This window comes from Cariama cristata, unplaced genomic scaffold (assembly GCF_000690535.1).
Source record: "Cariama cristata isolate BGI_N322 unplaced genomic scaffold, ASM69053v1 scaffold7512, whole genome shotgun sequence".
Taxonomy (NCBI): domain Eukaryota; kingdom Metazoa; phylum Chordata; class Aves; order Cariamiformes; family Cariamidae; genus Cariama; species Cariama cristata.
In genome coordinates this window covers 29,035-42,469 of record NW_009604358.1, presented here as the reverse complement: position 1 = coordinate 42,469, position 13,435 = coordinate 29,035, and the positions used below count along the sequence as shown (strand labels likewise).

The 13,435-nt window shown below is 43.5% G+C and overlaps 1 protein-coding gene across 1 annotated transcript in view; it reads left to right on the top strand.

Annotated features, from left to right (window-relative positions):
• The window catches only part of SUSD5 (sushi domain containing 5), a 40,699-nt gene that overhangs the window by 24,298 nt on the left and 2,966 nt on the right, over window positions 1-13,435 (top strand). The window contains exon 4 of the mRNA XM_009695563.1: window positions 5,538-5,726. Coding sequence (XP_009693865.1) covers window positions 5,538-5,726 — 189 coding nt within the window. The remainder of the gene's footprint in view (window positions 1-5,537; window positions 5,727-13,435) is intronic.

The following is a 13,435-nucleotide window of genomic DNA, read 5'->3' as shown; positions in this document are numbered from 1 at the left end:
GGGCTGTGAATGGCTGCGGGTTCCGAAGAGGAGAGAAGTGTGTCTTCTCAGTGTCTGGGAAACAAATGCTTTATGCAGCCGTTAGAGTCAGGAGGACAGCTCTGTACCAGCTCAGGATCGGCCGAGATCAGAAAGTTTCTCTCTTAGCCCCAAGTGCCAAAAATTACGTAAAAATATATTTGATTCTGCCCATTCTGAAAATGGAGTATCACACCTAAGTCAGACCTGGCCCGCAGAGCGTGTATTTACTCTCTGTCAAAGCTTATAAGTAAATGCCTCAAAGTATTAAAAAGATAAAGCAAGAAAAACAGAGAGCTGGAATTTTTCCTACCAGTCTTATTTTTTTGTAGGACCGCATACCGTTCAATTTCATATGTATATAATCCTCTCGGTTCCCTTCCTTATATTTTTTTTCAAATGCACCAAAGGAAAGATCTCTTTGCTAATAGCTCCCAAGCTTTACTGGTTCTTTCTTTCGGTGACCCACTGGTATTTACAGGCAACAAGTAAGATCTCTATTCCATAAGGCTTTGATTTGCTGCCACCATAGAAAAATGAAACAGGCAGCAACTTGTAGCAGTGTAAGCATAAATGCAAATCAAACTTTGTTAAACATGACTGCTGGCTCCGGATACCCATCAAAGCTTGACGGATTATGTACCTATTTCAGTTTGCCTTTTTCAGCAGTAAGAAAAAAAGAAATTAGTGTGTTCTTTACAGCAAATACGTTAAGCATACTTTACAAGAGCAATCAAAATGCAATTTGCTTTATGTAGTATTTGAAACATTTCTTTGTGTTTGTCATGCTTTGCTGTGGCTACGAAGTTTTTCATTTTTTCATTGCTACAGCTTTCTTTTCCAGAGCTTTGCATATTGCTGACAGGGAATTTCCAGCTACCTGGTGATGTCATTTAAACTAATAACTTCTTACAAGTCCTGTCTGATCAAAGAGGTATTGGCATCCTAACATCAGTAGCTTACAAGCAGCACTTACATTGGCTATGAGTGAGTTTTGGTTCTTTGTACGCGGTATTTTTATCCAAAAAGAAAAATTCCATGTACTTTAGTGTCTCTACAATCAAGAAGAAAAACAAACATCCACACTCGTCTTGCACAGGGCTGAGCGTTAAGAGTTGCGTTTTCCAGTTTCTTAATGACAAGACGACATCCTATAAATTCCAGCGGTCTCTCTGGAAAAACTCCGTTGAGTTGGGCGGTTGTAACAGGAGATGTTTTACATCAACGGGGATGTTTCCTGTCGGCTTCCAGAGCACAGGACACAGTTAAAGTAGCAATTGGAGATAATCAGATTTCAGTAGATTCCCAGTTCTGCCAGGTGGCCTGGAAGATGAAGTCTGCATCTTTTTCATGTTGATGGGTTTTTTGCATTGATCTTAGGCTGTCCTTTCTGCAGACAGTATTTTATCAAGACATCTCACAAAAATCTTTACAAACTGATGGGATGCTTATTGTTTAAATCAAGAAGATGCTTCTGGAGGAATCTGGATTGGGGAGGAGGGGTGTTGTGTTCTTAAAGTGACTTGTGTTGACTCCTTGCCAGAGTCAACTGTCACAAACTCCTTTCCACACATGATTTGGAATTAAAGTTATTCTTCAGAGGGGCCACAGTTCCTAGAAGGCAATCACGGCTGAATGTGCTAACTCAATTAACAAGAGGCGTCTTCAGACCCTTGTAAAAAACAGTTACAGAGTCTCTAAGAGGTCTGTAACCGGAGTCACGGCTAGCCCTAACGTAGCTATACTCAACACTTATGTCTTTGCCGTGCCGCTTCTTCCCATCCATTTGTTGGATGTTGACTCTATCCTGATTTCTGCCCGGGTATATTGAGTTTGTTATTGTCTGTGGTGGTGATTTTTCACTCCAGGAGTCAATCTGTGCCAAATTACTGCTGACAGGAGGATCTTCTGTGGACTTCAGCATTGCCTTATATCTGGGCTGTGGTGTCTCGCTGTGTAACCCAATCCATCCCTGCTCACTGGAGGTCAGCTCTCGATGTATGGAGCCCCGTTAGGTGTTTGACCTCACTGTCAATAGGTGGCAAACTCAGGGACGGTCACCATGTCCAGAACCAGATTCCAGGTTTCCAAGCCTGGACACAAGCAGGCAGAGCACGGGATCTGCTGGATAGGGCCCGAGTTACCAAGCACATCAGGCTTTTCTACTGGAAAGCATGCATTGGGCTCGTTTTTTAGCAAGCACTGAGAAAATGTGCTGGTTTACAGGAGGGCAGATGAGGGGAAGAGCAGTGCTCCAGATGGTGAGTTCAGCACTGGAGGAGCCCAGTCCTCATCTACCAGCATCCCCACACCAGGCAACCCCTGGGGTACCTTAACAAAGAGCACGACTGTTCCTCTACATGACGAGCTGCTGCCAACACAGCCTCTGTCACGCTTCGTGGCCCAGATCTGCCTCCTCTCTTCCAGCAAGAAAATGGCCTGACTGCCAGCGCTAAGCACAGGCTGTTGTTCCAAACAAGCCCGTGCTTTGCCAGCTCCTGGTACAAAGGCTGCAGACAAAAACCTGAAGCCTGTCCCCAGAAGTGGCTCCGTTCAGTGAGCTGCTGTGCCGGCATCACGTCTGTACGTGTACCAGAAAGGAGAGGTTTGGCAAAAGACGGAGCAGGAATTGTCATGGCAACTGGGACTGCAGCAGGACGAGGAGCCGTAAGATGCTGCAACCCAGAAAATCCCTGTACGTCTTACCCAGGAGAGGACAGCAGCAAAACAGACGTAGGAACGTGAGGATGCTCCGGCAGCATATCAGCTTTGGCTTATGCTTGCCCGAGCTGACACTCAGCATGCTCTGCAGCAAAGGCACGACCTTACAAAGTCTCATATGAAGAGTCAAAAGTTCCCCGTACAGTGTTCATGGATGAACATCTTTAAAATCTCTGCTTTTCTTTCTATTCACACATCAGCCAGATCTCTCTTTCTACCATGCCTGTTGCCAAATTTTACGGTAAAGCTCCCTTCAGCTTTCTTCTTTCCTGGAAGGTTATAATGTGCTTTTTGAATGTGTTTGCCATATTTAACTAATGTAAGTGTTACTTTTCTGCCTCCTCTGGCCACAGGATTAAGAAGCAAGGCTTTGTAGATAAAGAATACCCTCTGACATATAATTGTCCCACACAGCCTTGGGATCAATACTTCCCTCAGAGCAGATACACAGCTCCCATTTGTACTGATGGAAGTGGCTACGTAAATAAAGTCCATGAAATGCAGGGGTCTGTAGCCTTCCTATGAGGCAATAAAATATTTTTTGATTCCTTTCATCCACATCAGTCTCTATTCATCCGACCAGTTCACAGGAAAGGCATTAGCTGCTAACTGCTCCTGACTTCCTCGGATGCCAAGCCTCCATAAGACTGTACATAAACTGAGCTTTGTGTAGCCTCAAGAGCTTGTTTTTTCTGTCGGTGTGTGTGCATAACTCCCACTAACTTCTGAAGGTGTTAGACAGTATATATGTATGTGTACAGTCCGGAGAATAGACTTCAAAGCTTTGACTTCAGTAGCATGTCCCTCAAATGAGTGGCAGATGTTTTTCAGCATACCCGGTTGGCAAGTGGTTAGCCAGGTCTATCAGACAATTTCCAAAAGTCTGATCCGAAAGAACTTTCACAGAGCGTGGATGTTTATGGTAAGGTTTTCATTTCTCTGCAAGGTAAACAACTGGCAACATAAACACATCGTATTTCTAAATAAACATGTCTTTACCTATGCCGGGGTCAGAAGTGGGGAGATGATGGGAAAAGCTGCAGCCGGGACCCACAGGGATCTTGCAGAATGTCCCTGGGGCAAAAGCAGGAAAACCTGAGCTTTTGCAGAAGGTAGATTGAAAAAAAGCTTTTTTGTCAGAAAAAAAATGGGCTTTTTTGTCGCCCATTGAAAACCCTGGACGTGACTTGGTGTCAATGGAGAAGTTGTCTGTAAGGTCTCGTGCTGACGCCGTCCGGAAAGGAGGCTCTGGGAAAGTAGCAAGGGTGCTCTCCGGAGACGTTTCTCCTTCTGCACATTTAGGAGCAGTCTCGGAGGTCGCTTTTTCCAAACCAAAGTCTTTCCAGGGAACATAATCTTTGCTTAGCCAACTACGTAACGAGGGTTTTGTACCAAGGCAAACTGTTTCAACAGGAGAGATCAATACTAGAACACAGACCTGGCCCTAAGTTTCTCTTTGCCAACGTGATTAACCTGTTAACCTTTTCGGGTTTGGTTGTTCTGTGTCAGGACAAAAGCAGGTTTTGAATCTTCAGCCACTTTGGCAAGTGGAACAGTTGTTTTTTCTTCCACAGTCAATAAGGGCTCTAGAGCCACTGAGAAAAAATCCCAGATTTGAGAAAGAATATAAAAGTGTTTATTTGTACCAACACTGACACTTTGTCCATTGGGTTTCTTGGTAAAAACATGTTCTTGCATGATAGGAGTTTTTTTTGTTTGTGTTGTTTTTCTGTAACCAAGAGGTGTCTGTTCCAAAAGGGGCAGTAAAAAATCTGGAGGAAAAGGGGACATGGCAAAGCCCTCTCGAAGGGCACTTCTGAGAGAGGAAGACCTTTGAGAGGAGAGAAACTGCAGTGCCTGGAAGTTCTCTAGAAGGTCTTGACCCACCTTGTTAACAACAGCCAAGATTGCTCAAACCTGAAAAAGAGAGTTAAAGTTCAGTTTACACGGGTGTTGGCGGTTGTCCGTCTGTCTGCCTCCTCACTCCACTTCTTTCATGCAACAAAAAACTCAAATCAGTTTTGTTATTGTTTATAGTAATTTTTGGTTCCTGACATTTAATGCTGTCAGCAGAAATATTATCAAACAGCTTGTTAGATTTTATTTATTATTTATTGGTAAATTTAGCTCTTCTGATTCTCACAGAGAGCAGAGCTGTGTTACCCCTGGGTGTCGCTAAGTTGAAGAGCACAAATGAGCATTTATTTGAGGGTGTCTCTAACCTAAAATAGGGGACATTTGAGTATCTGGGAAGGAATTTCTTATTTTGAAAAAGACTAGAAGATTAGAGATGGTCTGAAAAATGACTAGTGTCCGCCTGGACCTTTCCTTTCTGTGAACGCGGACTGGGTCATCGCTCAGCCTCTGCCTGTGTCCTACGGTGTAGTAGACATCAAAGTGCCAGTCTTAAACAATTTCACAAGCTTTCCTGCAGCTAAGAAAAATGACAGTGTCCAAGCTGATGCTCTCCAGCCCCAACCTACCCCAGCCCTTGTTAGCCTTTGTAGGAGCAGGCAGCTGCAGCTTGACCACCTGGGCTGACTCCTTGGAAACAAAGCCCCTTTAGATGCATCACCGTTACGCATCAATAACATCACAGTTACCGACCAACAGATACCTTCCCACTTACAGCTGAAAGTAGTTATCAGGGAGGATAAGGGCACGAGTCAGATGAGGCATGTGAGTTCTGTGGACGTGTGTAAGTTTGTCCTCGGGGAAACTCTTTTAGCACTGCTGTTTGCACTGCATTTAAAGACTACTGCAGGGTGTCTATGATCTCATTTCTTTTTTCCTTTCAGACAAGCCCTGCGGGGACCCGCCGTCCTTCCCCCACACCATCCTGCACGGCCACACCGGCTTTGAAATGGGGGACGAGCTGCTGTACGTTTGTGCCCAGGGGTACGTCATGGGCAACAAGGAGACGGCGTTCACGCTGCTCTGCGATAGCTGCGGGGAGTGGTACGGGCAGGTTCAGGCCTGTGTCAAAGGTAAGCTCGCCCAGCACATGGAGCATCCTTCCGGGAGGTCACAGCTTCCCGTCGGCCCAGCCGAGATGGTTTCAGGCTCACTGGGGCATCTCCTGGGCACGGGCAGTCCCGGTGAAGGTCTTGGTGACTACAGCGTCAATGTCTTAGTTGACCCAACAAGGCTTTTACCATCCCACGGGTAGACATCTCCAGTAAACCACAGGAGAGGATCATTTGTTCATACTTGCATGAGCATAGAGTTTCTTTCTGGGTAGTAGGACCCATTCAGAATAAAAAAATGGAATTTTTTATGCCATTTTTTTTTTTCCGTATCCACTAACCCCATTTCAGGGATTCACTGAGTCTTGTCCCAGGGTTATCACTCAGCTCCTGTCTTCCAGTCCACCATCTTCCTTCTTTTTCCCCCAATACCCTTTTTCTTTAGTACTGGACATAATTTTTCATTACTGGAAAAGAACCTTTGGGAAAATCGTTCACCTACATATTTAATATCAGACTCAGCCGCTTTCTGGAAATCAGCTGTTTATAATCTTGTATGTGCTCATTCTGTTCCTGAGTGAGGTTTGTAACTTTGCAATGTACTTTGTGTACTCAAGGAAAGGGATTACTACAGACGTTACAAGAAATACATGGGGTATTTTTTTCAGAGTCGTTCAAAAGCCAGGCCCAGGCAGCTTTAGTGAGCCAAAGACATTGTTTACCAGGTAGAGTGTACAATGCAGGGTTTGTGTACCTTCTGCTATGTTTATTTTCACACAAAGCCACAGAGTTGCTACCGAGCAGGCTACTGAAATGAAAACTCAGTGTTTGTTCTTGCCTTTGGGAACCTAGAGCAAGCACAGAGGAAAGCCGGTGTCTTTTTGTAGGCGTGCTCTAAGCATGGCCTGCACACAAGGGATGTCTTTCCTTCCCGTAGACGTGCTGAGGCTCTCCATGGCTTTACCACCCGGCGACCAGCCTTACGTCTCCATGTGATGCTTCATGCTGAGGCCCCTGAGATAGCATCCTCCTTACAGAAAAGGCAAGCTGCCGTGGTGGCCCCATGGAGACAGAGGTCAATGCCCCTCAAGGGTCACTCCCCCTACTTCTTTGTATTTTCGAGGTTGAATTGAGCTGCCCATCCCTTAGGTCTTCTTGGATTTGTATTTGGGATGCGAAATGGGTAATACAATAGCTGTCCATCTTTGAAGACCTGGACTTTGTCCACTGGCTTGTAAGAAAGTCGTTTGGCTGATCTGAGCTTTTGCTAGCCCTTTCCTACTAGTTGCCTTAGCACTTTTGAACTTCTGGCCTTACATATCTGATAAATGCTGCTTCCTTTTGGTAGGTTAGGAGAATTAAAGACCTATGTAAGTTAAGAGAGCTGCCCGTGCCACAGAAGTCGTCTGTGACAGAGTGGCAGAAATACAGTTTGGGTTTGCGTTAGAGCTAAGCAGTGAGATGGAAAAGTTTAAAAAAAGTGTATTTTTTCTTTAATTGGCCCAGTAAAAAGGCATACAATTTTTATCTTGTACCGTGCTTTCAGGATTTTTGTCTACAAGCACAACAGTAGTTACCCAGATATTTACTCCATTAAGAGGAATGAAAAGTGAATTTTCTTACCGAATAACTTGACTCAAGGAATCAGGCTTTTATTAAAAAAAAAAAAAACAAAACCAAAATGTAAAAGCTCTGGGTCATTATAATGATGACATTTCCTTAATTTAAACCATCAAGGAAATCCACCTTTATATGTTAGTTCGATTCTGCAATGAACTTTTAACTTTTCCCTTGTTTAAACAAGAGCTAAATAATACCAGGAGTTCAGGCGTGGATGCAATCCGAATTCTGCGTTCTCATTCTCTTTCTCATTTGACTTTGCTCCATGGATAAAGCTCACAATTTTTCCAATATTTCAGAACAGTCATCAGAGTATCTTACTATTTTTTCAGAGCAATGTCACACCTTTAAGATGATATTTCTGCCAAAACAGATAATTTTTAAGCAAAGGAATGGGCCGGTGTTGGGTAGCTGAGCTATCTATATGGGCTGGAGTTCACATATCCGTTTCAGAACCTCTATATTCCTTAATGCCCAGGGGCTTGCAAAGAGTTATTTTTACTCATGAATATATACCAGCAGGCAGTGGATGATCATGAGAAAAGGTCAAATTTGTTCGTGGTAGAAACGGGTCATGTCTGTGCACCAGGGAACGAGATATTCAACACCATCCAAATGGTATGGAGATTAAAAAAATAAAAATTCCAAGAACTTTCTGAACTTCCAGAGCTGTTCTTACAAAGAGCAGCTCAGATTGAGTGAAAGACTGCAGGGAGTGGAGGAGGAGTGTGGAGGGAGAGAAGGAAAAAAGAGTATTTACAGCTGATAACCCAATGGGTCTGAATCTCCTGTAATTTGCCCCGAATTGATACTTCTTCGTCCTTCACTGAGGTTAGTGCAATTGCTACCTTTCCCACACAGAGAAATAACACTGTATTACACCAAAGTAAGGAAGGGCAAGAATCAGGCCATTTAAGTTGTATGTGTTTCACTGTGTTCCCTGGATAAATAATCTATTTCCTCTGGTTTGCCTGAGCCTTTCACACAGCTGCAGGGGAGAGAAAAATATTTTTAAAAGAACTAGGAAAGTGTGGCTGTAAAATCACAAACATCGATGCTGGAACTTGGGAGCAGATGTAATATTGTGGATTATGATTTTTTTAACATGATTTAAAGGTAGACTTCGTGCTGAGGGGCTTCCTTGGATTAATGTTTTTCAAACACTTTAAGGACCTGGGATAGAAAATACAATACGTGTTCAACTGACAATTATATATTCGGTTCTCCTGGTCACAATTCTTTAAGAAAGGAGGCTTTACCGGAGGACTGAAATGCGTGATACTAGGGTTCATTATTTTTAAAGAAGTAAGAATTGAGTGGAAAAGAACAAAAATTTGAATTTAATTAAAAGAGACCTGATTTACAGTTGACAGATATTTGGGGGTCATAGGAGAGAGAAGAACAATTATTAATTAAGAACTCCAGAAGTCAGCACACCCACACTGCTTTTTAAGTGGTTGGAGGCAAGAGAGTAACTTCCCCATCGTGAAGGTTAATGACGGGACTTAAGGGAGAATTTATAGCCCTGTGGGCAGAGAAGGCCATGTCTGTCCCAACTGGCTGACGTCAGAGGAAGGGTGGTCGTGACGTCACTTCAGTGACCACGCGCGTGCTACCTTTGGAGGCTGGTGGGCTGATAGGGTTCCCTCCTTCTGCATCCGCGCTGGGTGAGCAACTGGAGATGTGAAGTGGTCCCGATGCTGTTACACCAACACAACCGGACGGCGGGTGGAAAACTCCGGTGAGGAGGATGATCCTATCAGTGTCTAAATATAGCACTACAATGTTCTTTGGAGTAGCTTTATAGTCATCTTTCCTCTCTGGTTTGATCCAATTAGAAGAGATACGGTCCATTCTGGCACCCAGGATGTAAGTGTACAGCCGTACAGTTGGCAAAATTGTAAATTAAATGAAAAAAAAATATATATTATGCGTCAATACACGTATAATCCAAAATATGTGGCAAAACTTGGCTATGGGCGTAACTGAACAAAATCATTTCAGGGTTATATTAAGTGGATTTTGGATACAGTAAAGTATGTTGGAAATTAAGAAAGCAGTACATTACAAATGGCTTTAATGTACACTGCACGCACCAGGTAATGGACTGTAATTTTTAATCAAGATGCTTTTTTAAAAAAAAGGTGGCTCTGTATAGTTAGTTCTTCCTGCAATTTCTCATTGTGAAAAGACACTGTGAATGCTGAAAACACAGGGATATCCAACCCAACAAAGCAACCTTAAGCAGAGAACAGGGAAATACATGGTTTTTTGCAGTTTATTATTTTTTCTGTTTCTGTGGAGAGAACACATTTATTTCACCAAATGTATCCTGAAGACTGGCATTGCGGTAAGGGCTGCAAGCAGATGTATACGTGCCATGCAGTGGCCGTCCTGCAGGCACAGAGGCTAAATACTAAATGACATTTTGGTTTTTTCCCCAAATGAACCATAGGTTCAATATCAGCAGCATCAGGACTGACATTTCGGGGCAGGGGGGGTATCAGGGCTGCACTGCATTAGGCTGCGTCCTCGAGAGTTTGCTTCCCCAAGGAGATGGCAGGTTGGATGGCTGGGACATCACAGCATTATAGACCCGTGTCACATCTCTGCCCTAAAACCGGCTAAGAAGAATGTCCTATATTTATCCTTTTCCCGTGGCTGCTTTGGGTTTTTCCAGCCACGAAAACCCCAAATGTGGCAGGAGAGGTGGTACCTTCTGCACGTCGAAGGGATCTCTCCAGCGTCAGCACTTGGGTACTTGTCTGGTGTGTTCAGAGCTGGTCGGACTTCTCCACGCTGAGGACCATACGTCTGGTTTCAGTGCAGGGAGGGTTGGGCTGACTTCAGCCACCTCTCAAGGCTTCATCTGCAGCTCCCAGTCTTTTTGCCTGGCTCAACTGTTCTCATCCCTTCAGACATTGCTTTCTGAGTTTTCAAGAATAGTATTGAATCACATCCATGTGGTCTGTAAGCGTGACTAGCCAGCACCATTTAATTCTTTTTCTTTTGGGTTTTTTTTGGGTTTGTTTTGTTTTGTTTTGTTTTGTTTTTAAATGAGGAGAGTAAAACAAAATGTCTCTGGCTTTTGATCTTATTTGGGAATGCTTTTTTTTTTTTTTTCCTTCTGAGAGTGCAGAGGGAGAGCTGTGACAGACAAATAAAATCAACAACAAAGTATGTCCATGGCCTGTCAAAACAACTGTTATGACAAACTTTGGCTCTCTTTCCAGGTCTCTCACTGAGCGGTTGTATTAGGTTAATGTAAAGTATCGATCTGGCATGAACTGATTCTGCCAAATCGAATTAGTTTAAAAAATTATGATGGGTTATTTATGTATATTAGCAAGCTTTCTGCCAGAATAAAAATAATCCTCCTTCTTGCAGCTATTGCAAAAAAAAAAAAAAAGGTGACAAAATTTCTGTCTAGCATACTATGGTTGATTTGAGAGAAGTGTGTTCATGTGCCTGATCCAAGGCAAAGGGATAATTCTTCGAGATGCTGTAGTTCACAAACCTGACTGATCTTAGGCAAATCAGGCTACGTGCTCTTTTCCTGCCCACCCTTAAAGACAGATGCCGGCTTGTTAATGTTTGCTGTAACTACTTTGAGATTCTTAGAATAAAGACGGTTTTATACAGTAGAAATGTTTATGATGATGGTCTACATAGAATCAAGTTTCAATTTCCTGTACTCCAAAAATACATCCACAAAATATGCAGTGCACTTTATGGTCGTCCGAAATAGCAACACTCAAAATAGAGCTCAGATGCCAATATGCTATCTAGAAGAAAAATTAAACTGATCCTAGAGTGTGGAAAACCAGGCTTTTTGGTTTTTCCTGTTGGTCACTGTTTTCACATTAGGATCAAAAGCTGAAGGAGCTGAAAGCTCTTTAGGACCGAATGCTTCCCAGGAAGGACAAGGCTAAATTAAAATGATTTTACCTTTTAATTGAGCTTCACGTCTTTGGTAGTATGCCATTTCAGCATCTGTTGCTGTAAAATGTTCATTTCAGCCTCAGTAATTCCTCAGACAGCGAATCAAACTCACTGATCCTTGAGTCTGCCGGAGGAGGGAAGGGGTAAGATGTAACAATGACCAAATATAGGAAGATTTTGGTCTTGGACTAATTATTTTCAGTGCTGGCTCTTCTTAAAACCAGACCTGCCTGGATAGGAAGGCAGATGCAACCACTTTTAAATCAGTTGCTAGCCATTTAAAAAATGTGTATAAAGGAAGGTTACAACTATTTGGATAAGAGGTGGAGCCGAATCCACTTTGGTTGTTGCTCTTCACTACCGAGACTAAAATTCAGGGAGCTGGAAAGCTCAAGAAAGTGCTGAGGAGGTGAGCAAAAAGAAGTGCAGAAGTTGTGCAATCTGTTCCTGGAAAAATCAAGCTCACGTCTGACTTAAAAGATTGTCATAGTAACACAAACTCACTAAATACTAGGTCCAGGCCCCATTTGAAGGTCTGAGGCCCAAAAGAAAGAATAGAGTATTATTACTGTGTAAGTCGATTCGGGATCATATAAATCAAAGCTTCAGAGTAAGGGGGTCTGTATTTCCTTTGATGGTTAGAGAGCTCAATAGTTGCTTTCATTCTGGCATCCCATAAGCTAACATTAGTTATGTTGATAGTCTTTGCTATAAACTCTACAAATAGGGGAGACTGCGTATGAAAATACATTATAGCAGCTTTACAGCTTGGGCCACAATCTGATTGTCAGAAGGAACAAGACTCCCTTATGCGGTGACGAGCAGTGCATAATGAGCTCCAATCTCGGGCTCTCTTTAGACTACAATGGGCTTTTTCTTCCCTCAGCTGAGCACTAAGAAAGCACCAATTCATTTCTAGACATGCAGGATCAGGCCCAAAGACAGCAGGTTTGATGGAGACTTGACTGATGGTTCAACAAACCCTTAATATGTTCCGATAGACTGAGGACTCGTATTTTCCTAGGAGCACACGCTCTTTCCTGATGTGCCTCCGTAGGACTTTCTTCTGAAGGGCTGAAGGTACATGGCAGGAGAGGCTCTAAAGGGGGAGCTTCAAATTCTATAAAAAGCACGTTACTACAGTTGTTAAGGATTCACCGATGATCCATACTGGTCAATAAGCTGCCCATTCACGTTGCCAACTAAAGAATAAGTCTGGAGGAAACAAGACAAGCCTATGAATGTAATTTTTGTTCATGGATGTGTGTGCATCCACTAGAACACCACAACGTAAAAATCAATGTTTCATCCTCAGCTGGATTACTGTAGTCTGAAAAGTAAATGAGTCGCAAGAAAGTGGAGGTACAGGAGACATACAGGTGAAGACAGACTTGGTGGGATGATTCGTCCCAAAAAAGAAAACAATGACCACCACAGTTGGTAAATGGCAAGTTCTCACATTATGACGTTCCAGTTCCTGTATCTCCAACGGACACCTGTAGGCTGTCCTGAGAGACACTGGACTTTAGAGAAGCTGGCATGCCACATATCGACTTTTAGCAGGAGTCTGGATGGTAAGAGGACAAAATGACTTGAGGCACTGTTTCCCATGCAAAGAGAGCATCAGGTGGAAAAAATCTACAGTGAAAGCGAGAGAAGGGACAAAGTGAGACTAGCATTTCATGGCTTAAAGTGCTACATAGAGATGGCCAGCGCCACACAGATCTTCATAAATATGTTGCTAAAATGCGTTGGTATTCAGAGGTACCCTCCAGTCATTAACCATAGTCTGTAACGCTGCTGGAAAAGATTTCAGGCTGAATTAGAAAAGTGGGAGTCCTACCAGGAAGCTTTCCACCCTGAGACATGGATTCCCCTCTCTCTTAAGGCGTCTTTGCACCAGATGGAAGTTTTTTCCTGCTTTGGAGAGGACAGAGAGGATGTAGAGGATGACACAAGTAGATGAGGGCACCAGGACCGGGAAGGCGAGAGGTCCGTCCCGGCACTGTTGTATCGTGCGCAGGTTTCACCCGACGCCCTTGCTGGGAGATGAGGGGACCTGCTGCGAACATCCAGTTCTCCAGCACGATAGCTTTCACAGAGGTATTAACTCTCCGCAGGCTGTGCTGCACATTTCGGTTTCCTCAGCATAAGTGCTTTGGTTTCTG